Below are 24540 nucleotides of genomic sequence, written 5' to 3'. Positions count from 1 at the left end.
CCGGGTCAGACCAAAGGTCCATCTAGCCCAGTATCTGTCTACTGACAGTGGCCAATGCCAGGTGCCCCAGAGGGAGTGAACCTAACAGGCAATGATCAAGTGATCTCTCTCCTGCCATCCATCTCCATCCTCTGACGAACAGAGGCTAGGGACACCATTCTTACCCATCCTGGCTAATAGCCATTTATGGACTTAGCCACCATGAATTTATCCAGTCCCCTTTTAAACATTGTTATAGTCCTAGCCTTCACAACCTCCTCAGGTAAGGAGTTCCACAAGTTGACTGTGCACTGCGTGAAGAAGAACTTCCTTTTATTTGTTTTAAACCTGCTGCCTATTAATTTCATTTGGTGACCCCTAGTTCTTGTATTATGGGAATAAGTAAATAACTTTTCCTTATCCACTTTCTCAACATCACTCAGAATTTTATATACCTCTATCATGTCCCCCCTTAGTCTTCTCTTTTCCAAGCTGAAGAGTCCTAGCCTCTTTAATCTTTCCTCGTATGGGACCCTCTCTAAACCCCTAATCATTTTAGTTGCCCTTTTCTGAACCTTTTCTAGTGCTAGAATATCTTTTTTGAGGTGAGGAGACCACATCTGTACACAGTATTCGAGATGTGGGCGTACCATGGATTTATATAAGGGCAATAATATATTCTCAGTCTTATTCTCTATCCCCTTTTTAATGATTCGTAACATCCTGTTTGCTTTTTTGACCGCCTCTGCACACTGCGTGGACATCTTCAGAGAACTATCCACGATGACGCCAAGATCTTTTTCCTGACTCGTTGTAGCTAACTTAGCCCCCATCATGTTGTATATATAGTTGGGGTTATTTTTTCCAACGTGCATTACTTTACATTTATCCACATTAAATTTCATTTGCCATTTTGTTGCCCAATCACTTAGTTTTGTGAGATCTTTTTGAAGTTCTTCACAATCTGCTTTGGTCTTAACTATCTTGAGCAGTTTAGTATCATCTGCAAACTTTGCCACCTCACTGTTCACCCCTTTCTCCAGATCATTTATGAATAAATTGAATAGGATTGGTCCGAGGACTGCCCCTTGGGGAACACCACTAGTTACCCCTCTCCATTCTGAGAATTTACCATTAATTCCTACCCTTTGTTCCCTGTCCTTTAACCAGTTCGCAGTCCATGAAAGGACCTTCCCTTTTATACCATGACAGCTTAATTTACATAAGAGCCTTTGGTGAGGGACCTTGTCAAAGGCTTTCTGGAAATCTAAGTACACTATGTCCACCGGATCCCCCTTGTCCACATGTTTGTTGACCCCTTCAAAGAACTCTAATAGATTAGTAAGACACGATTTCCCTTTACAGAAACCATGTTGACTATTGCTCAACAGTTTATGTTTTTCTATGTGTCTGACAATTTTATTCTTTACTATTGTTTCAACTAATTTGCCCGGTACCGATGTTAGACTTACCGGTCTGTAATTGCCGGGATCACCCCTAGAGCCCTTTATAAATATTGGCATTACATTAGCTAACTTCCAGTCATTGGGTACCGAAGCTGATTTAAGGGACAGGTTACAAACCTTAGTTAATAGTTCCGCAACGTCACATTTGAGTTCTTTCAGAACTCTTGGGTGAATGCCATCTGGTCCCGGTGACTTGTTAATGTTGAGTTTATCAATTAATTCCAAAACCTCCTCTAGTGACACTTCAATCTGTGAAAGTTCCTCAGATTTGTCACCTACAAAAGCCAGCTCAGGTTTGGGAATCTCCCTAACATCCTCAGCCGTGAAGACTGAAGCAAAGAATCCATTTAGTTTCTCCGCAATGACTTTATCGTCTTTAAGCGCTCCTTTTGTATTTTGATCGTCAAGGGGCCCCACTGGTTGTTTAGCAGGCTTCCTGCTTCTGATGTACTTAAAAAACATTTTGTTATTACCTTTGGAGTTTTTGGCTAGCCGTTCTTCAAACTCCTCTTTGGCTTTTCTTATTACACTCTTGCACTTAATTTGGCAGTGTTTGTTCTCCTTTCTATTTGCCTCACTAGGATTTGACTTCCACTTTTTAAAGGAAGTCTTTTTATCTCTCACTGCTTCTTTTACATGGTTGTTAAGCCACGGTGGCTCTTTTTTAGTTCTTTTACCGTTTTTCTTAATTTGGGGTATACATTGAAGTTGGGCCTCTATTATGGTGTCTTTAAAAAGGGCCCATGCAACTTGCAGGGATTTCACTTTAGTCACTGTACCTTTTAACTTTTGTCTAACTAACCCCCTCAGTTTTGTATAGTTCCCCATTTTGAAATTAAATGCCACAGTGTTGGGCAGTTGAGGTGTTCTTCCCAACACAGGGATGTTGAATGCTATTGTATTATGGTCACTATTTCCAAGTGGTCCTGCTATAGTTACCTCTTGGACCAGCTCCTGCGCTCCACTCAGGATTAAATCTAGAGTTGCCTCTCCCCTTGTGGGTTCCCGTACCAGCTGCTCCATGAAGCAGTCATTTAAAGTATCGAGAAATTTTATCTCTGCATTTCGTCCTGAAGTGAAATGTTCCCAGTCAATATGGGGATAATTGAAATCCCCCACTATTATTGTGTTCTTAATTTTGATAGTCTCTCTAATTTCCCTTAGCATTTCATCATCACTATTACTGTCCTGGTCAGGTGGTCGATAATAGATCCCTAATGTTATATTTTTACTAGAGCATGAAATTTCTATGCATAGAGACTCTATGGAACATGTGGATTCGCTTAAGATTTTTACTTCATTTGAATCTACACTTTCTTTCACATATAGTGCCACTCCTCCACCTGCACGACCTGTTCTGTCCTTCTGATAGATTTTGTACCCCGGAATGATTGTGTCCCATTGATTGCTCTCAGTCCACCAGGTTTCTGTGATGCCTATTATATCAATATCCTCCTTTATCACAAGGCACTCTAGTTCACCCATCTTATTATTTAGACTTCTGGCATTTGTGTACAAGCACTTTAAAAACTTGTCCCTGTTTATTAGCCTCTCTTTTTTATGTGACTGTTTATCATCTGATCCGGCCCTTACATTATACTTTTCAGTCCTCTGCTCCTGACTATAACCTGGAGATTCTCTATCATCAGACTCTCCCCTAAGAGAAGTCTGTGTCCGATCCACACGCTCCTCTGCAGCAGTCAGCTTTCCCCCCCATCTCCTAGTTTAAAAACTGCTCTACAACCTTTTTGTTTTAGTGCCAGCAGTCTGGTTCCACTTTGGTTTAGGTGGAGCCCATCTCTCCTGTATAGGCTCCTCCCATCCCAGAAGTTTCCCCAGTTCCTAATGAACGTGAACCCCTCCTCTCTACACCATCGTCTCATCCGCGCATTGAGACTCTGAAGCTCTGCCTGCCTACCTGGCCCTGCGCGTGGAACTGGGAGCATTTCTGAGAATGCCACCATCGAGGTCCTGGATTTCAGTCTCTTCTCTAGCAGCCTAAATTTGGCTTCCAGGACATCTCTCCTACACTTCCCTATGTCATTGGTACCTACATGTACCACGACCACCGGCTCCTCCCCAGCACTACACATAAGTCTATCTAGATGCCTCGAAAGATCCGCAACCTTCGCACCAGGCAGGCAAGTCACCATACAGTTCTCCCGGTCATCACAAACCCAGCTATCTACATTTCTAATAATCGAATCTCCCATTACTAACACCTGCCTTTTCCTAGAAACTGGAGTTCCCTCCCCCGGAGAGGCAACCTCAGTGCAAGAGGCAACCCCAGCACCCTCTGGAAGGAGGGTCCCAACTACGGGAAGGTTTCCCTCTGCTCCCATCGACTGCTCTACTTCCCTGGGCCGTTCTTCCTCCTCAACGGCACAGGAGCTGTCTGAGCGGAGGTGGGACAATTTTACAGTGTCCTGGAAAGCCTCATCAACATACCACTCTGCCTCTCTTAGCTCCTCCAGTTCCGCCACCCTGGCCTCCAAAGTCCGTACATGGTCTCTGAGGGCCAGGAGCTCCTTGCACCGACTGCACACATACGCCACCCGCCCACAGGGCAGGTAATCATACATGCAACACTCAGCGCAATAAACTGGATAGCCCCCACCCTGCTGCTGGGCTTCTGCCTGCATTGTCTCCTAGTTAGTGGAAGGGTGGTTTACAGAAAGGAGTTTTGGAATGTGGTTCGGTGTACAGGTTTTAGGGTTTTAGTGGGGGGAGCACAGGGAAGGGGTTACGGCCAGTGAGGGACTCCCACTCCCCTTCTAAACTCCCTTGCGAAACTCCCTGTTAGCAGCCCCTGGTCGCTTGTGCGCGGCTTTATAAAGCCCTGGCCTGAGTGAATGCCCCGCCCACTGATTAAGGCTCAGCCAATTACCAGAGGCTTCGAGCTTTCAAACCTGCCTCCAACTGCCAGCCAGAGCACACGGTCCCTCAAACAAACAACCAAACAAACAGACAGACTGACAAACACAAGCTCAGCACACAGCAAGTAACCCCCAAACACAAACAAACACACACTACAGAGAGTCACTATATATATTATATGCACCTAAACAAAAAACCATCTTTACTATGAAGTAGAACTCTGAAGCTCTTACCAACCCGAGGAGGTTTGTAAGTCCTGCAGTCACTGGAGGGACGGTGTTTCAGGTAGAACTGACAGTTATCAGACCACAGACAGCAGTAATAAAAGCTGATGACATCATAAAGCCAATGGGAAAAACCAGGAACCCTAGGAGGCTTTTTGAAAGGTGGAGAGCCCCAGTCGTGGCCTCGATCAGGTGTACTTCCCCCTATGGAGTCTCGTGTGAGGATCTGGGTACCTGTGGAGTCATAGCAGCACTGCTGTCCTGATGCATACTGGGGGCTGGTTGGAGAAATGCATTGAGAATGAAGATTCACCATTTCAACTTTGAAGGAGAAATATTTATGAGTCTGGACCGCATGTGCTTTTTTTGTTTATTGACATTACAAGGTTTTAGTTATCAGACATTCTGTAGTGTGTATAGTGATGAGATGGGCCCAGTTAGATTTTTCCATCCCTGAAAGTTTGTAAGATTAGGATAAAGTATGGAGTCACTAATTTGGGATGAGACAAGAAAGGATTTTTACATCCAAGAGCTTATCTGTGCTAGGAAGCTGCAATGGATCAATAAAAATTGATTTTTAATTGAACTAGTTAAAGGGCCACAACCCATAAGTTATTGAACTAAGCTAAACTGATAAAAGCAAAATGTAAATTGATTTAATTAGGGTCTACTTTAGGGGTTCACACTAGTTTAACTATATTGATTTTAAAATAAATGTAGTTAAACTTGTGCCATTTTCTGGTATAAAAAGGTCTATCTCAGCAGCATAGACAACAAATGGATTTGGGGGAGGGGGAGGGGGCGGGGGGAGACAGAAAGAGGCTATTGCATGCTACAGAGTTCCGGTCCAAACAACCTGCATCGTGCCCCTATGGTTGTGCTATCACCTAAAACTGAACAAATCAAAATACTGCATACAACTGGAATATAAATAAGGTTTGAAGGACAGAGCCTGCAACTAAGGAAACACTGGGGCTCAAATCTGCAACAGGATTTATACACCTACAGCTCAGATTTAGGTGCTATTGTGATCCACAGAACCCCTGCTCAGCTGCTGCCTAAACTCATTTGGTGGCTAAATTTCTGCCGTAAAAGTCCCCTAGGTGGCTAGATTTCTTCCTCTGGGTATGCACACTTCTGCCTCAGGCAGGTGTTCCAGACGTCTATCTCACACTGAAGACCCAGGACAATCTTAAAACCAGGTAGAGATAAGCAGGAGAGTGCCATTTTGCTTGTGGGACCTGATCTGGTAAACTTATTCTGAGCATACCTAATCCCACACAAAACAGCGAGCAGGGGCTGGGAGTGGCCTCCCTTATAACCTTTAGCCCACTAGTTACGAGGACGCACCCAGGATGTGGGAGACCTCTGTTCAATTTCCCTGCTCTGCGTGAGAAAGAATGAGAACAGGTGTCTCCTATCTGTCAGGTGATTGCCCTAACCACTGGAGTATGGAGTATGTAGTCCCTCTCAATCTCATTGAAGCTATTCCACTTAACTAATTAAATATTAATTGGGCCAGAAATAGTGAGAACAACTCCACAGTTCACTGCTTAGGGCATTCACTTGAGAGGCAAAAGATCCCTGTTTAAGGAAAGAATGTACCCTCTAGTGTACCTCTACACAGCAAGTGGCAGTGAGTCTCAGAGTCTGGGTCAACAGACTCAGGCTCATGCTACGCACTAAAAATAGACATGCAGAGTCCAGAGAATTTTCACAATGAATTATAACAAATTAAAGGCAAGTCAAATTTGGGGATCTAAATAGTCTGATAATGCTCCTTTGAATACTTAATAAAAAAGCAAGTATTTACCTGGCCTGAATGGCCCTTACGCAGTGCACAGCTCCAGGATGGTAAGTGCACACACTCCCTTTTTCAATATCACACCCATAATCAGTCTGAAAGAGACAAATGTTCATATTTCCTGGAATTCCTGTTTTCTCCTTTGCTTTCTTTCGTCTGTGTCTTTTTGGGATGTGCTGGCTATAACTTGATAGTTAAGGCTAACTTTTCATTAGAACAAGCCATTAACATGATTTTTACGTGACCAATTTCTCCTAAAGGTTCAAACAGCTAGGATAAATAGCGTTTAAATGACAAGCAGACAAAAATGTGAAAGAGTATCTTACAAGTTTGCTACCCCACCCCCTCTCCAAAAGATGACACTTTACTAAGTCACAATTTCATATATTGATGTCTGCATACACTCAAGCACAGTACAATTTAAAATATTGGTTTTGAAATAAAGTAATTTGCAAGAGCCAGAAGGAGCAGTTATTCTCCTTGTGCAGGAATTATAGTTCTTCGAGCTGTCTCTCCCTATGGGTGCTCCACTTCAGGTGTGCATGCTCCTTTGATCAGAGATTTTCAGTAGCAGTGCCCATTTGGCCCACAGTTGTACTCCAGACAACCTCATACCCGTACTGAGGCTATATCGAGCTACACAGGCAAAGCACCCTCAGTTCCTTCTCTACCACAAAATTCCATGAAAGGAAATTCCAAAGCAGAGGAGAAGGGCGGGTAGTGGAGCACCATGGGGGGACACATCTCAAAGAACCAAACCATACTTTGGAGAAAATGTGTGTTGAAGTCGGGTTGCAGCTCTGCAAATTTCAAAAACTGGAAATCCTTGAATAATGCCAGAGAGGTAGACTGAGATCTTGCAGACTGGGCTAACACTCTAGAAGGAGGCTGGATGTTGGCAGATTCAGAATGAGATATTATACCCAAAGATCTACTACGACACTACGCCCCATATTCTTCATAGAAATATTGTTATAATATATGATTTTGGTATAACTAAGATGTGGTTTATGCAAGATAGGTCATCTGAGATATCATTGGAAAGACTATGAATTACTGAATATGATTATCTTATTTATATGTACCTAAAGTTAGGATTATTGACTATGTGACAACTACAAGAGGGTGTGCACCTGGGGAACACCCACCAGGCAAAATGCAATCAGTCTAGCTGGTTAGTCAATGGGCCATTAGGTAGAACAATAGGACTTGGAAGATGCTAATCTCCTACCTTCCTGGGAAGTCTTCCTGAGGCCTTATGGCTGCTTTGACACTGCAGGGTCATGTGATCATGTCACCTGGTACTGGATTCCATCTTGGACTACAGGTATTTTTCCACTAGTAGGGGTGGGGATCAAACTGGGAAACCAAGTATTCCTGTCATATATATTTAAGGCTGGGGAGCTAAGTTCCCTGTAAGCTGCGCAGCTGCATGGCAGCCTTCTCAATACCAGGCGCGGCCCCAGACCCGGCCCTGGACCCGGATGCGGCCTGGCCCCAGATACGGCCCCGGATGCAGCCTGGCCCGGCCCCAGGGTAGCTGAGAAGGAACTGAGGGAGATTTACCCATGCTGTTCTGTATAGCCTCGGTACGGGGATGTCCGAAGCGCACGCATGGGCTGAATGGGCACTGATACCAAAAATTTCTGATCAAAAGTGCATGGGGCACATGCATACCCGAACTGGAGCACCCATAGGGACAAAATTTGAGGAAGTTAAATTTTTATAGTTGTATGTGCTTAAGGATGCTCTGACCAAAAAAAATGGTTGTGCCCTTTTTTGGTTGTTTTAGGATTTACAGAGAAGATCTGAAACCTTTTATTAGCTAGGTGTGTATGCGTGGCATGTTTTTCATTAGAAATTCAGATCTAGTATACTCTTGAAGACTAAGGCAACTAAAGAATTAGTAAAATTATGGTATCACAAGAGAACAAAAGGTTTAGCAAGTGAGAGGGGAAGGTTTTTTTAAATCAAATTGTTATTGTTTTTTTCCACTGGATTCAACATCACCTTTTCAATTAGGTGTGAAAGTTCACAATAGAGTTTGAGACCTCAGGAGGTCCTCCAGCTCAATCAGGTGAGCAAAGATTTGACATTCACCAAACTGAAACAATACTGACAACCCTCAAGAGACCAAAAACCATGACTTGGACCCCAGAATCATGAGATTTATTTTTTACAAGATAGTGTTTTTTAGTATGTCTTTTGAGTTTTGAACTCCCCCATCTATCCCCAGTGTGAAACAAATAAAGTTGCTCATTCTACCAAATTTATTGGGCAAGATGATTTTGCCCCCATGCTGCAAGAGCTCTCACTCCAAAATCTGCCTGTCCCCGCCCAGGCTAGCTGCTCAAGGCAGGAGGAGCAGCAGCAGTAGGGGCGCCATCCTATCTCCGTTACTTACAGGAGGGGTGGGGGAGGAGAGAGCAGAGTTGTGATCAGCTGCTGGGCTCTTTGCCCCCTCCTGTGAGAACAGTGAGTGGAAGGGAGAGATTCTGGCAGCACTGAACTGCATGAGAGGATCTCCAGCACCCTTTGAAATACCATCAATCAAGACAAAAATCCCAATACTGAAACAATATTTTTAAACAAAATCTTTCAGGCCTTCTTTAGCCCTTATAAAACAAAAAAAGGGCATAAAATAAATCTTTACAGGCCATCTTTGTTTTTATTATAGGAGGGGCTGGTTGGAGCCTCTTATGGTTGGTTGCCCATCACTGCCTATTATAATACCTTGTTTTCAGTTGCTTATAACTTTGAGAAACTGTTTGGGCTGAAAATTCCCATGCTATGTGTCTGGCATATGCGGATATTTTTAAAATTTCAGCCATTTTGGTTCAGCCATTTCTGATAATGTGGCTGGGGGAAATATGGTGTTTTGCCCACATTAAAAGTGCTTGAGACCTTTTCTTTTAAATTCTCTAGTGCCCACACATGCCTTGGAGCAAAAACTAGAAATCTGTCAGGGAGAGGCTTTGGTGTCAGAGATGTACCTTTTGCTATCCCCTGAAAAGCTGCCCAAATGTGGCCAAGTTATAAGCCTTTGCAATAAAACAGTTCACACTACTCAGTAGAGACTTCTATGTTAACAGCTAAAATATCCAGATTCCATTTTACAGTCTCCAGCCTCTTGGCTCTCAGTGCTCTATCCCCTCATATATTCGGTATGTGACCGAACTACATGTGTGACAGCTCTACAGGTGACTGAGCATGCTCCAGTATAGGGCTACAGGGGTTCAGAAAGACTCACTCTGTAATTGCTGCTGCCAGCTGCTCTGGACTAAGGTGGGGCCAGGCACTGAAACTGAGAGCAAGGACCTTACGCTCTCAGTGCTCCCCGCCCCCCCCCCCCCCCGTTGGCACCCAGGCAGCATGGAGGAGGAAGCCATCTCATTTAAATGCGGAACAAAATTCATACCAGTGGGAGGGAAAGGAGTAGATTGGGACAAGGAGTCTAATGAGACTAGATCTGAGGATGGAACACTGGGACTTGTTAATCTAGGAGACAGTGACCAAGGTCTAGAAAGAGAGGGGAGCCTGAGACTAGTGGGACAAGGAGACAGGGACTAGGAACCAGTCAGGGGGAAGAGGGGAGGAGAGATATCTAAAAAGGAGTTGATGTGAGGGTAGAAATGGGACTGGGGGAGACTGATTGGATAAGAAGCCTGGGAAAGGAGACTAGGAGCCTGTGCAGAAAGGTAGAGCAGGGGAGAGAGAGACAAGAGCCTGGAAGGGGGAACTGGGAATGGCTAGGCAAAGAGACTAGGGAGGCAGAATTTGGGCAGGTAAATTTATTATGTCACTTCAAAAAAAAATTTCTATACAGGTTCCTAAACCTCTAGGTCGATCTAATAAACTATAATAGCCCATCTGGCTCCACAGTACAGATAATACTAACTTACATGGAACCTGCCAGTGTCAGCTCTGGCTTGTGCCAAGGTGCAGGGGCAATCCATAATTTCTTCCAGGAAGTCAGGAAGTTTCTCCTCCCTCCTGTCCCATTCCAAGCACTTGGCTGTTGCCCAGGCAGCTGAGTGTTTCCTGAAGTCTTCTTCAAGGTGCCAGGCCAGTGCATGCACTGGGCTCCAGATTGATGGAACATTGCTAAAAAAGAAAAAAGAAAAAACTTAGACCAACAGAGGAAGTATTATTTTGTTTTATTTACTGAATGCCAAATTACCTAACTATACCATCAAAACTATAATTATGAAAACTTTACAACCTAAAGGTTTTCGTTTGATAATAGTAGCTTCACTATTTCCTGTAGTGTAAGAGCTACTGTTACCTATAGATTTCCCACCTCAAACCTATAGTGACATCATGCAATAACCATTCGATTAGGATTAAGGCATTTTAGAATTTGTGGTCCCCGAAACAGATCTGGTTGACCACCCCCTATTGAACACTCAGCAGATTACTGTGAGGGAATCCAAATACTTAATTAACCCCAAGTGCCCATAGAATGCTGGGTCTGGGAAGAATTTAAGTACTGTCCCTGGCTTTGGGCTTCTAGGCATGGTCTCCAGGTACAAACCTGACATCTAAAAATCCTCTTGGCAGTGGGAGCACTGCTGTCCAATAGTCTAGGCTCTGAAACTAGTGCCATCTCCCACAATCCTCCCCAGCAGCTCTTGCAGATCTCCCAGAATCCCATCAAAGGCATGAGCCTTCTGGTATGCAGTTTAACTCTTCAGCAATAGGCAACAGTGAAAGCAAAGAGACACATAGACAGACTTTGCACAAGATTCTAAAATACCATTACTCTTTACTTAAGACACAAAGCATGGGGATCTCAACAACATAAACATCTATATCCATTTTCCCTGTCTCAATTTCCTCATCATTCTGGAATGATGCAGAGGGGGAAGTTTAGGTTGGACATTAGGAAAAACTTTTTCACTAGTATCATAGAATCATAGAATCTCAGGGTTGGAAGGGACCTCAGGAGGTCATCTAGTCCAACCCCCTGCTCAAAGCAGGACCAAACCCAACTAAATCATCCCAGCCAGGGCTTTGTCAAGCCTGACCTTAAAAACCTCTAAGGAAGGAGATTCCACTACCTCCCTAGGTAACCCATTCCAGTTCTTCACCACCCTACTAGTGAAAAAGTTTTTCCTAATATCCAACCTAAACCTCCCCCTCTGCAACTTGAGACCATTACTCCTTGTTCTGTCATCTTCTACCACTGAGAACAGTCTAGATCCATCCTCTTTGGAACCCCCTTTCAGGTAGTTGAAAGCAGCTATCAAATCCCCCCTCATTCTTCTCTTCTGCAGGCTAAACAATCCCAGTTCCCTCAGCCTCTCCTCATAAGTCATGTGCTCCAGCCCCCTAATCATTTTTGTGGCCCTCCGCTGGACTCCCTCCAATTTATCCACATCCTTCTTGTAGTGTGGGGCCCAAAACTGGACACAGTACTCCAAATGAGGCCTCACCAGTGCTGAGTAGAGGGGGATGATCACATCCCTTGATCTGCTGGAAATGCCCCTACTTATACAACCCAAAATGCCATTAGCCTTCTTGGCAACAAGGGCACACTGTTGACTCATATTCAGCTTTTCGTCCACCGTAACCCCTAGGTCCTTTTCTGCAGAACTGCTACCCAGCCATTCGGTCCCTAGTCTGTAGCAGTGCATGGGATTCTTCCGTCCTAAGTGCAGGACTCTGCACTTGTCCTTGTTGAACCTCATCATATTTCTTTTGGCCCAATCCTCTAATTTGTCTAGGTCCCTCTGTATCCTATCCCTACCCTCCAGCGTATCGGATAGGGTGGTGAAGCACTGGAATGGGTTACCTAGAGAGGTGGTGGAATCTCCTTCCTTAGAGGTTTTTAAGGTCAGGCTTGACAAAGCCCTGGCTGGGATGATTTAGCTGGGGATTGGTCCTGCTTTGAGCAGGGGGTTGGACTAGATGACCTCCTGAGGTCCCTTTCCAACCCTGATATTCTATGATTCTATGATTGTTGGGTATGGGTAGGAAAAGTATAGAACAGGTTTTTGGTGGGGTTGGGGATGCGGATTGATACGGAGTTTCCCCCATGCAGACCCTGGCTGACCCCTAGCCTCTCCCATTTAGTCAGGCACATGTGTCTCTCCACCCACAACTTCGACACCACTCCCCCTATCCCCATGTGGCTCTGCACCCCCTCCCCCATCCCCATGTGTCTCTGTGCCCCCACTGAGCCACCCCGTCCCTGTGTGGCCCTGCACCCTGCCTCCTGGCCCCATCTGTCTCTGTGCCCCCACTCAGCCAACCCCAATCCCTGTGTGGCCCTGCACTCCATTCCCATGTGTCTCTGTGCCCCCACTCAGCCACACCCCTGCAGCTCTGCACCCCCACCCCTGTCAACATGTGGCCCCGCGCCTACATTATCATTCAGCCCCTGCCCCAGTCTGTCCTCCCTCACTAGCCCTTATAAGCCAGTCTGACCCCCCAGCACCCCCATGCTGTCTGTCTCCCCAGAAGCCCTGTCTCCTGACCTGGCCCGACAGGCACTGTGAAGAAGGCAGGTTCTTTCTCTTCACTAGCTGGCTGTGTTCTACCGCCACAGCAGCAGCCATTTTTCTGTGCAAAAAATTAAAAATATGCATGGCTCATTAATTATGCAAGCACGCAGTGGCACAGAATTCCCCCAGGAATAGACTTTCATTCAGAACATAGAATCTCTGGATTCTTCTCCCTCTCATAGCTCTTAGCCCCTCGCTTTTGTAATCTCCAAACTCCTTTGGCAGGTCACTCCCTGATCAGCCGCATCACATGATCAGACCCCTGCCAGGTAACTATTGCCAGACAACCTCTCTCCCGATATTCTATTCTCTTTATTAGGACCAGTCTGTGGTCTACAGTGCTTCACTTTGAATAGAGAACCATCTAGATTTTGTCTATCTAGAGAAGAATCACTGGCACAGCAAGGTAGGGCAATGTGACCAGAGCAAACCAGACAGGTAAACAGAGTTAATAGCTGCTTTTGTTGCCAGAGCAAGGCAAAGCAACTGAAGCATATAGGTTAATCAGTTCCTCAATCTGCAGCTGAACTAGAGGGTTGTATTAGTGAGTCTACCACTATGCAAAGGGGCCAGGGAGAGCCCAGTGCATGAATCCCAATGTCTCTGTGCTTTAAGGACTCCTCCAACACTTGTTCCTCAGTTCCTCCAAGCAGGGCCATGGCTTAGTACACAGTGAAGCCCAGGCAGCAGTGCCACGGAGAGCTTTTCAAGCACTTATGCCCAAACCAGTTGACGTCAAGTCATCTACCAGTGAGAACGCCTGATCTGTTATTTGGTATTCAAGCATAAGACGAGAGGGTAGGAATAAATAGTCAGTTTTCAGAATGGAGAGAGGTAAATAGCGGTGCCCCCCAGGGTTCTGTCCTGGGATCAGTGCTGTTCAACATATTCATAAATGATCTGGAAAAAGGGGTAAGCATTGAGGTGGCACAATTTGCAGACGATACAAAATTACTCTAGATAGTTAAGTGCAAAACAGACTGCAAGAAGTTACAAAAGGATCTCACAAAACTGAGTGACTGGGCTACAAAATGGCAAATTAAATTCAATGCTGATAAATGTAAAGTAATGCATATTGGAAAACATGGTCTTATTGATGTATAACATGCAGGCCATGTTGGAAAACTTATGCTCTTATGAGAGAGCCAAGACAGTCAGTGCAACGTTCAGACATATTGCCCCCTTTTATCAATCACTTCCTGAAAGCAGAGTTCTTGACATTGCCTTATAAATAAGCATACCATCATGCAATAGCGTCCCCAGTGGGAAATGATCGTAACATGTTTTGTGTCCCTCATACTGCTAACTCATTATAAGCAAAAGCAGTGTTGCATGCACATTAGCCATAAAGGATGGGTGATAATCAGTTACCCCTGATGTCACAATGGCCTCAATTAAGTTACCCAAGCTTGTCTGTAGCCTATATAATCATAACAATTAGATACAACTGATTTAGTTTAATTACAACCTAATTTCTTCATATATAGCCTATGCACAAGATTCCAATTAATTTTAACCTATATGAAAAGTCTGAAGTGTTGGTATTATTCCATTGGTAATATCATTTGTGACCAAAAAAAGACTTTACACAGATAAGAAGTTTCTTCAGGATTAAATTTGTAATTAATTTTCACTCAAACCAAGTAACTTACTTACTTGTAAATTCTCTGAAAATACACTCTGTGCCCAAAGAGTAAGTAACGTAATTTGGAGAAGGATATGCTGGATTTTTTTTTATACAAAACAAAAAACACTGAATCCCTATTCTAAGTGCGAAAGAAAAGTCAGTCTTATGTATGCAGCCAGGACTGATGTTTCCATTATAAACAAATGCTTCCATGTTATCTACCAGTTACTTGCCTCTGCCCGTCAGAATAGTTGCTTGGACTGATTCTCAAAGCCCCAATGTCCCAGGTATTGTAATCTGCTTTAGCAGGTACAGGAATGAAAGTAAATGTTCCACTATTGGGTTCTTCCTTTCCCAGGGTGTAAAGATATTTCCATTCAGCCATCCAATTCTCTGAGTAACTCTCACCTATTGAAGGAAGGAAGAAACCCCTTTTGCAAGGTGATAAAGAGCTCTTGATCACACAATGGCAATTACACTCTTTCACGTGTGTTTAAATGCAGAATAACAGTTATCAATAATATTATAAATTATTTATATTATGGTAGCTTTTGCAGGCTCCAATCAAGATCAGGACCACATTGTGCTAGGCACTGTATAAACTCTGAATAAGATAATGCCTCTCCTTACACAATACATACAGATTCCTGATTTACCTGTTTCTTGGTATCCCCAGACTTCTATATTGATACATCTAGCTGGAAATGTCTGGTGCATCCATGTGACAGTCAAATTTCCTCCAGTGTTGGGTGTGCCATAGTACTGCCACTTTGTGGCATTCACTAGTGTGCTTTTTTCTGCAGCTGACACTTTGCTGTGATGTACTGCATTATGGAACAGAAGATGATCATGTGTTAAGTACTCATTTGCTTTCTATAACACTGGAAAAGTGGTTTTATTATAATTAAGGGGTTGGCAATATTTCTAGCATGAATCTTTATAAATAGAGTAACTATATAAAAAGAGCCACTTACACCTTGGTCAGCATGCCAGGGCTTGCTAAGTTTGTCTCAGATGCATGCCCTACACATTACCAGACCAACACAAATAAGACCATTGTGCTACATAAGTAGCAACTCTCCCATGAAAGCCAAAAGGGAACAACCTTTAGCTAAGCTATGCTTTTAGCCCATAATATCTGATATCAGCAACATGAAATTGTGGAACAGCCTCAGCAATTTATGAGAGTAGGGAAAGCCTCTTTTCTCAAAATATAAAGTACAAGGATTGGTGAAAGCAACTTTTCCGAGACCAGCTAATATCACGGCCCACACGGAAAGAACAGAAGTGTCCAGAGGAGAAGGGTTATCCAACGTGAGGATATGATCTGATGACTATGGGAAAGGACATGTAAACAACAAATAGACTGATAACCTGATAACCAAGTTGCAGAGTGAGGAAATGTGAGCCCACCGTCCCTGGAAATCTCAAGGGGGATGAGGCCACTCTCATACAGCAAAGGGGAGATGCAGTGGGCTCTTCCATCTTCAGCAACATAACCACTGGTTTCAATTTCCTGCTTGAACCTGTTAATATTGAGAATATAGTCTAGTGTGGCTATTGAAGGAAGATACTCTGTGCCTTATTTGGGTTTCATTAAGCAAACAGATAGCCAGTAGTCCATTGTAAGTCCTCCGTCTTTCCCATTTAGCAGTTTTAGCCTCATACTTTACAGTGATGGCCACGAACAACTTGTCACTTGATGACAAGTGACTAACAAACAATAGGGGGCATGGGGAGGAGGAGGATGAGAGTGACAGTAAGATCACATGGTTACAATGGTTATGAATGGCACAACTTGACATTTCTTAATTATATAAACTTTATTTTTGATCATTTAAACAAATTCCTTGGCTAATTCTATACCCGTTAGAGCTCCCTTAACATTATTCCAAGCCTCCCTTATACACAGAGTGATGCTGGGCTCACCATTTAATATTTATTATTCTACTCAAAATGATTAGTTCACCTCCCCTCACCCCCAAAGTATAAACGATGCATTTAGCTCCCACAGATGATGGGTATAAGGTTAACTACACTGGTGCAACCGCCACTGTAGAATGGCAAAGCTGCTGTTTGTTCTGGTGGAGGTTACCTCTGCCTAGAACTGGGTCACATTCCACTGGTACAAATAATGGCTTTGCCTGTCTACATTAGAATTCATACCAGTATAGCTATACTGTACTGGCCGCCATAGGGCAAATTCCCAGTCTAAACACCACCTAATTCAATTTATGCAGACATTTACAAAATTTTGTGCATTCATACAAAATAAAATCTCCTGGGTTTTTTTCTGAAAACATTGGTGGGTGTGCTATTCTGTCCTCCCAACAAACACACATTTCCCGCAGTGTAGCAGTTCCAGAATTGCTGACATCATCATGATTCCCGAGGCTGTAAATGAGCCACTCTTAGCACTGCTGGGAAAGGAAGGGTTACACCTGGGCCTATATTTCCCAAAGTCCCAAGGGTGGAAGCAGGGGCGGCTCTAGACATTTCACCGCCCCAAGCAGGGCGGCATGCTGCTGGGGGCACTCTGCCGGTCGCCAGGAGGGCAGCAGGCAGCTCCGGGGGTCCGCTGGTCCCGCGGCTTTGGTGGACCACCGGAGCCGTGGGAGCAGCGGACCCTCCGCAGGCACACCTGCGGGAGGTCCACCGGAGCCGCCTGCCGCCCTCCCGGCGACCGGCAGAGCGCTCCCCGCGGCATGACGCCCCAAGCACACACTTGGCGTGCTGGGGCCTGGAGCCACCCCTGGGTGGAAGGGGCTCAGTTAGCACCGGCCATCTCCTGCTACTATCCAGCTATCGATGATTTACAATCTATACTAGAGCCACCATCAATGCACAATGAGGTGGAGTTGGGCTAGTAGCATCCTCTTTCTCTGGATAATTAGTATATCACCTATGTCATCTGCATAATCTTCACTGGCCCTAAGAAAGAGGATCCTACCTCCTATCTCACATGCCACAGCAAGATGTACTAACTGGACTCTTGGTCATGTCCCATTGCTTCTATTCTTGCACTGGAAAATTCCTATTTATTTATACATGAAAACAGATGTACTTAGAATGCTTCCAGATACAAAATACAAATCTCCAACAGAACTCCCATTCACAAAACTGGCTGTTTCTATATATACACACAAGGAATAAATAAAAGGCCCATGATTTTATAATAAAGTAATCCCACAAAATTCAGTTTACTTATGAGAACACACAATTCTGGAGTATTCCTGAACTTTTAGAGAACAGACCAGTTCTTGGATGGACATGCCTATGCACTGACAAGAGATCAGGAAGATACAGGCAGTTTTCGAGAACAGGAATAAATTTGCACTCTTGTCTACAGAAGTCCTGTTCTACTCCACTTACCCACTGCTGGAAACACTTACTAACCTCAGATATGTGCAGCCCCATGCAGCAGCACAACTAAAATCACACAGCTCACCTGCAGCTCACAACAGAGGAGGCATTAAAAGTCACATTTAAAATTTCAAAGTCCTTGCCTCCCATAAGGGACCCTGAGGACGGAGAGATCTGCAGACAGAATTCACTGTAATCAGAACAGCAAATCCCCAGGGACTTGCAGGCCCTCTGGCATGAGCAGTTAACCAGTTCCTCCCCGCATCGATGTGAACAAGAATCTTGGGCTCCTATTAAAAAAAACAAAACAAAAAACAAACTGGAATGACTTTGCACAGCTTCAGACCCTCTATAAGAAACAATAAAGCCTGGAAAAACAATAAGTAGGTTCCTTACCTAAAGGAACACTAGCAGATAATTTAGATTTAGGACTTGACACTCTAGTGAAGAAGTCTGTTTTATCCTGAGCACAAAGTAGACTTAAACCTAGTATAATTGACCACTAGTAGATTCCTCTTGCCTGGAAGAATCCCCTGGTGGCATAGAATTTCTACACCAAATCTCATCCTGTCTCCCACCTAGCATAAGGGGAGTGGCTGGGGAAAACTGGGTGTGGCTGGCATCCTTACAGCTCTGTGATTACCAATTTCCAGAACAGTCCCTTGGGGGCTGTAGGCAGCTAGCATAGCTCTAGGTAATCTGCTCTGATCCATGGCAGGTCAAAACCAGTCCCAGATTCTAAAAGTGGCTTAAAATCACCTCCTTTTCCAATCTGTCCTTTAAAATTTAGTTTGGTTTAAAAAAAAGTTTTCAAAGTATTGGGCAGGAGCAGGACTCACTTTTAATCCCCCAGTGATGGGGGCAAGGTGGGGGGGGGGATGAAGACCACCTGCTTCCAGTTCATCCTGCTTCCTTCAGAAAATAATCTCTATAGTTCAACTCTTTTTTGCAGGGTGGGTAGGGAAGAAAAATCTGCTGGCCCAGCAGACAAGACAGGGACAAAGGTGTCACCAGTTGAGCAGTATAGGCAACCTTCTCTCCATAAAACTCTTTTCCTGATAGAGGTGGTCCTTCCTGCTGTTTCCCCATTTCCTTCTGGTGATTAATTCAGCCTGTGGTGAACCTTTTGTATCTACCACCTATCTTTCACACTGTTAATCATGAAGTAGTGTTGATAAGGCTGGGGATTCTAGCAGAGATAGGTGGAGTTATTCTAATGTGGCTCCAGTTTTTCCTTTGGAGAGGTTCCTATTTATTCAGCCTCATGTCTTATCCCATCACTCACACTTCCTCTGTTTTGACAATGGCAGTTTCTACCACCTGTTGTCTGTTTATATGGGTGAGAAAAGTATGAAAGTCTGCCTGTTCTTCTTGCCTACCTACAAAACACAAATCCATGAAGATTATCTCAGGGTAAAGGTTAGGAACAGCTGAGCGTCTACTAATCTGGCTCCTAAAATCCAAAGATTATGCACCTGTGGGACTCACAAGCTAAGCATTCCCCCACCTATCTTGTCTTTAAGCCTGATCCAGTAGACAAGTTCAGGACATGTCCAAACCCCAACAAAACATCTGAAGGAGATAGTGCTCCCTTATAATCTTTAGCCTGGTGGTTAGAACACTCACCCAGGATGTGAGACACTACTGGTCAAATATTCCTTCGGCCTGAACTGTAGCAGATGATCTCCCCGCTCCCAGGAGTGTGCCCTCATCCCTGGGGTAGTTTGAGGTGGGCCATTGTCAATCACTCCTGTTGAAGTTGTTCCACTGTGTATAAATATATAACTATTCATAGGAGCAGGGGGACTGAAACCTGGGTCTCCCACCTCCCAGGCAAGTGCCCTAATCACTGGGCTTTAGACATTCTCACACTCTTTCTGGTCCAGTGAATATTTAATTATTTATAGAGAGATTCATACAGACTCAACCCAGAATGTGCAGTGGTTAGGGCATGCTGCAGGTAGGTAGGAGACCCAAGTTCAAATCTGGGTTCCACATCAAGCAGATGGGGGATTTAAAATCTGAGTCTCCCACATGCTGGGTGAACACTAGTATAAAGGTTATAAGGGGGCACTAACAACTCCTCCATTTTTTGTTGAAAAAGGAACTGTAGCCTATTTAATAGATTAATCAATATACCAATCTCTTTGAGCACAGTGGTCAATAACGGGTTCAGTTTCTTGAGGACTGTAGCATCAGGAATATTATCATCAGTACCGCTAAAATTAGAGACCCTAGGGCACATGAAAAACAACTGCAATTTATCTCAAGTCCCCTTATTAGCACATCCACTAAGCAGATAAACAATCCCACAAACACTGCAGTATAAACAGCAGATAAAGTGAAAGAGTACCAAGTGTTTAGCTCTATGACTAGCATCACTCACATCTCACATTTCCTACTGGGGGACCATGGACTGTCAGTAATTATCTTCCTCATCATCATCTTTATTGTCATCATCATCAGTGGTTGTCATCCTAGCATCTGCCAGGCAACACCTTATATCCTGAGTTATACTTACACCTATGAAGCCTCATACATATGCATATGGGTTCCAACCCCTTTTTCCTTATCCATACTTCCACACTCCACTAATTTAGGGGTTTCCCACTTTTCATTGGTTATTCCCTTAGTTCCCCTTACTCTCGTTAACATATATGTCAATGAGCTAACATAGCAACTTGAGGTTATTACTATGGGGCATCTTACAGTACTAACTGGCACACAGCAGCAAATTTTCCAGTCTATTGCTGCATAGTTTCCAGAACATCATCACTTACTATAATTTTACACTTTACCGGTACAGGTACCTTTTGGTCAACTAGTTGCACTAACCTGTTTCATGCCTAAGGCTTTGTGTGCCTAAACTGAATATTTTACAGGCCTGGGGCCTGTAGGTCCTATGTTATAACACTAATTATTATATTTCACCTCTATATCCTAAATATACTTAATACATTTTATTCTTGGCTACAGAAAAATCTAGTTGAGGCACCTAAATCCAGGAGAAGGTTCACACGGTGAATCCCAAGTGATTCACAGTGGAAATAAATCTCTTCTTCAAGGCTGGAGTTAGGCACTTAACTCAGCATTTCTATCAGGTAACTTAGACAGTTCAATACTCAGTATGCAGATTTTTGTGAATCTCATTCTTGGGTGCCCAACACTCCCCTGCATTATATAAGTAGCCAAGTGTCTAACTCAAGATTGCAAATTCCACTTGGTAGAAGGGTGCTTAAAAGTTAGGTCCTGCAATGCTGAGTGCTATAGTGCCTATGTCTCCCTTGTGAATCCCACCCTAAAAGAGTATGACAGCCATAAGTCACTTCCTGTTCTGGAATGCAGACCCTATAACATGTTTGATGACATGTCTATGGATAGCAGCTTTAAATTAATTTTCAGAATAGTGAAACCAAACACTAACTCCAGATGGAAAGCTAAAGTAATTGTATGCTGTTACTAGCAAGTTAAACAATATCAGGGAATTGCCTCACAGTAAAAACCATTTCCACTAGCTTATCATTCATCTGGGTTTGCAGAAATACAAATACCGTCTTCTATAAAAATTTATAAAACTCCCCTATTTACAAAAAGTAAAGGTGTCCAAAAATACTCACCTTCCCTCTGATGAGCAATACTGCAGAAAAGAATGAGGAATGAGGAATAGATGCCAATGAGTTTCATGCTTTGCTCTAGACGCTCAGGCATTATTGATTTCGGGGTTGTTTTTTCTCCTGAAAGGCAGAACGTCTTTTCAGAAACACTTCTTCAGAAATAAATGATTTCCTCAGAGTTCAAAGGTTCCTTGCAAACAACTGAGATGAGACAGACTGCTGGTGATGTTCCCTTCTAGAGGCCACACCTACATATAACCAAGGTCCAAGCAGAAAAGTATGAAAATGCAAACACAGCAGATGCCCTTATTGCAGTACAGTAACTCCTCGCTTAATGTTGTAGTTAAGGACAGGCAGGGGAGGAAAGGTGGAGGAGTTGCACTGTCTGTAAGAGAGCAGTATGATTGCTCAGAGCTACAGTATGAAACTGGAGAAAAGCCTGTTGTGAGTCTTTGGGTTAAGTTTAGACGCGAGGGCAACAAGGGTGATGTTGTAGTGGGCATCTGCTATATAGACCACAAGAGCAGGAGGAAAAGGTAGACAAGGCTTTCTTTGGACAATTAACTGAAGTTTCCAGAACACAGGCCCTGATTCTAATGGGGGACTTCAATCACCCTGACATCTGCTGGGAGAGCAATACAGCAGTGCACAGAATATCCAGGAAGATTTGGAGAGTGTTGGGGACAACTTCCTGGTGCAACTACTGGAGGAACAAACTAGGGGCCGTTCTTCTCTTGACCTGCTGCTTACAAACAGGGAAGAATAGGTAGGGGAAGTAGAAGTGGGTGGCAACCTGGGTGACCATGAGATCCTGGCAAAAGGAAGAAAGGAGAGCAGCAGAATACGGACCCTGGACTTCAGAAAAGCAGACTTTGATTCCCTCAGGGACCTGATGGGCAGGAACCCCTGGGAGGCTAACATGAGGGGGAAAGGAGTCCAGGAGAGCTGGCTGTATTTTAAAGAAGCCTTATTGAGGGTGCAGAAACAAACCATCCCGACACACAGAAATAATAGCAAATATGGCAGGCGACAGGTTTGGCTTAACAGAGAAATCTTCAGTGAGCTTAAACACAAAAAAGAAGCTTACAAGTAGTGGAAACTTGGACAGATGACTAGGGAGGAATATAAAAATATTGCTTGAGCATGCAGGGGTGTAATCAGGAAGGCAAAAGCACAATTGGAGTTGCAGCTAGCAAGAGATGTAAAGGGCAACAAGAAGGGTTTCTACAGGTATGTTAGCAACAAGAAAAAGGTCAGGGAAAGTGTGGGACCCTCAATGAATGATGGAGGCAACCTAGTGACAGATCATGTGGAAAAAGCTGAAGTACTCAATGCTTTTTTTGTCTCAGTCTTCACAGACAAGTTCAGCTCCCACACTGCAGTCCTGGGCAACACAGTATAGGGAGGAGGCAAGCAACTCTCAGTGGTGAAAGAACGGGTTAACGACTATTTAGAAAAGCTGGACATGCACAAGTCCATGGGTCCAGATCTAATGTATCCAAAGGTGCTGAGGGAATTGGCGACATGATTGCAGAGCCATTGGCCATTATCTTTGAAAACTCGTGGTGACTGAAAAAAGGCAAAGATAGTGCCCATCTTTAAAAAAGGGAAGAAGGAAAAACCGGGGAACTACAGACCTGTCAGTCTCACCTCAGTCCCCCTGGAAAAATCATAGAGCAGGTCCTCAAGGAAACCACTTTGAAGCACTTGGAGGAGAGGAAGGTGATCAGGAACAGTCAACATGGATTCACCAAGGGCAAGTCATGCCTGACCAACCTGATTGCCTTCTGTGAAGAGATAACTGGCTCAATGGATATGGGGAAAGCGGTGGACACGATATATCTTGACTTTAGCAAAGCTTTTGATACGGTCTCCCACAGTATTCTTGCCAGCAAGTTAAAAAAGTATGGATTGGATGAAGAACTATTATGTGGATAGAAAGCTGGCTAGATTGTTGGGCTCAATGGGTAATGATCAATGGTTCGATGTCTAGAAGGCAGCTGGTATCAAGCGGAGTGCCCCAGGGGTCGGTCCTGGGGCCAGTTTTGTTCAACGTTTTTATTAATGATCTGAACAATGGGATAGATTGCACCTTCAGGAAGTTCGGGGATGACACTAAGCTGCGGGGAGAGGTAGATACTCTGAAGGATAGGGATAGGGTCCAGAGTGACCTAGACAAATTGGAGGATTGGGCCAAAAGAAATCTGATAAGGTTTAACAAGGACAAGTGCAGAGTCCTGCACTTAGAACAGAAGAATCCCATGCACCGTTACAGGCTGGGGATCCACTGGCTAAGCAGCAGTTCTGCAGAAAAGGACCTGGGGATTACAGTGAATGAGAAGCTGCATATGAGTCAGCAGTGTTCCCTTGTTGCCAAGAAGGCTAACGGCATATTGGGCTACATTAGTAGGAGCACGTCCAGCAGATCGAGAGAAGTGATTATTCCCCTCTATTTGGCACTACAGAAAGGATGTAGACAAATTGGAGAGAGTTCAGTGGAGGGCAACGAAAATGATCAGGGAGCTCGGACACGTCTTACAAGGAGAGGCTGAGGGAACTGGGCTTGTTTAGTCTGCAGAAGAGAAGACTGAGGGGGGATTTGATAGCAGCCTTCAAGTACCTGAAGGGGGTTCTAAAGAGGATGGAGCTCAGCTGTTCTCAGTGGTGGCAGATAACAGAACAAGGAGCAATATTCTCAAGTTGCAGTGGGGGAGGTCTAGGCTGGATATTAGGAAACACTATTTCACTAGGAAGGTGGTGAAGCACTGGAATGGGTTACCTAGGGAGGTGGTGGAATCTCTATCCTTAGAGGCTTTTAAGGCCCAGCTTGACAAAGCCCTGGCTGGGATGATTTAGTTGGTGTTGGTCCTGCTTTGAGCAGAGGGTTGGACTAGATACCTCCTGAGGTCTCTTCCAACCTTAATCTTCTATGATTCTACGTTCTTGAAAAATGATACTTTAAGCAAAACGATGTTAAGCGAATCCAGTTTCCCCATAAGAATTAATGTAAATAGGGGGGTTAGGTTGCAGGAAAAAAAATTTCACCAGACAAAAGAGTTTTTGGTTTTTTTTTAAACACA

The 24540-nt window shown here is 44.1% G+C and overlaps 1 protein-coding gene across 11 annotated transcripts in view; it reads right to left on the bottom strand.

Annotated features, from left to right (window-relative positions):
* SUSD2 (sushi domain containing 2) overlaps positions 1-24540 on the bottom strand; it is an 81970-nt gene that overhangs the window by 54969 nt on the left and 2461 nt on the right. For 9 of the 11 annotated variants that reach the window (XM_045001351.1, XM_045001353.1, XM_045001360.1 and 6 more), the window contains exons 2-9: positions 21464-21580; positions 17932-18136; positions 15858-16009; positions 15140-15307; positions 14717-14891; positions 10253-10454; positions 6360-6445; positions 4556-4824 (exon numbers count right to left, since the gene is read on the bottom strand). In XM_045001351.1, the coding sequence (XP_044857286.1) occupies positions 4556-4824; positions 6360-6445; positions 10253-10454; positions 14717-14891; positions 15140-15307; positions 15858-16009; positions 17932-18136; positions 21464-21554 (1348 nt within the window). In that variant the 5' untranslated portion in view covers positions 21555-21580. Of the gene's footprint in view, positions 1-4555; positions 4825-6359; positions 6446-10252; positions 10455-14716; positions 14892-15139; positions 15308-15857; positions 16010-17931; positions 18137-18242; positions 18359-21463; positions 21581-24540 lie in introns of those variants that run through there. The other 2 variants (XM_045001356.1, XM_045001355.1) reach the window with 2 other exon arrangements.

The sequence above is a fragment of the Mauremys mutica genome, unplaced genomic scaffold (assembly GCF_020497125.1).
Source record: "Mauremys mutica isolate MM-2020 ecotype Southern unplaced genomic scaffold, ASM2049712v1 Super-Scaffold_100434, whole genome shotgun sequence".
Classification (NCBI taxonomy): domain Eukaryota; kingdom Metazoa; phylum Chordata; order Testudines; family Geoemydidae; genus Mauremys; species Mauremys mutica.
This window is presented reverse-complemented; position numbering and strand designations above follow the sequence as displayed.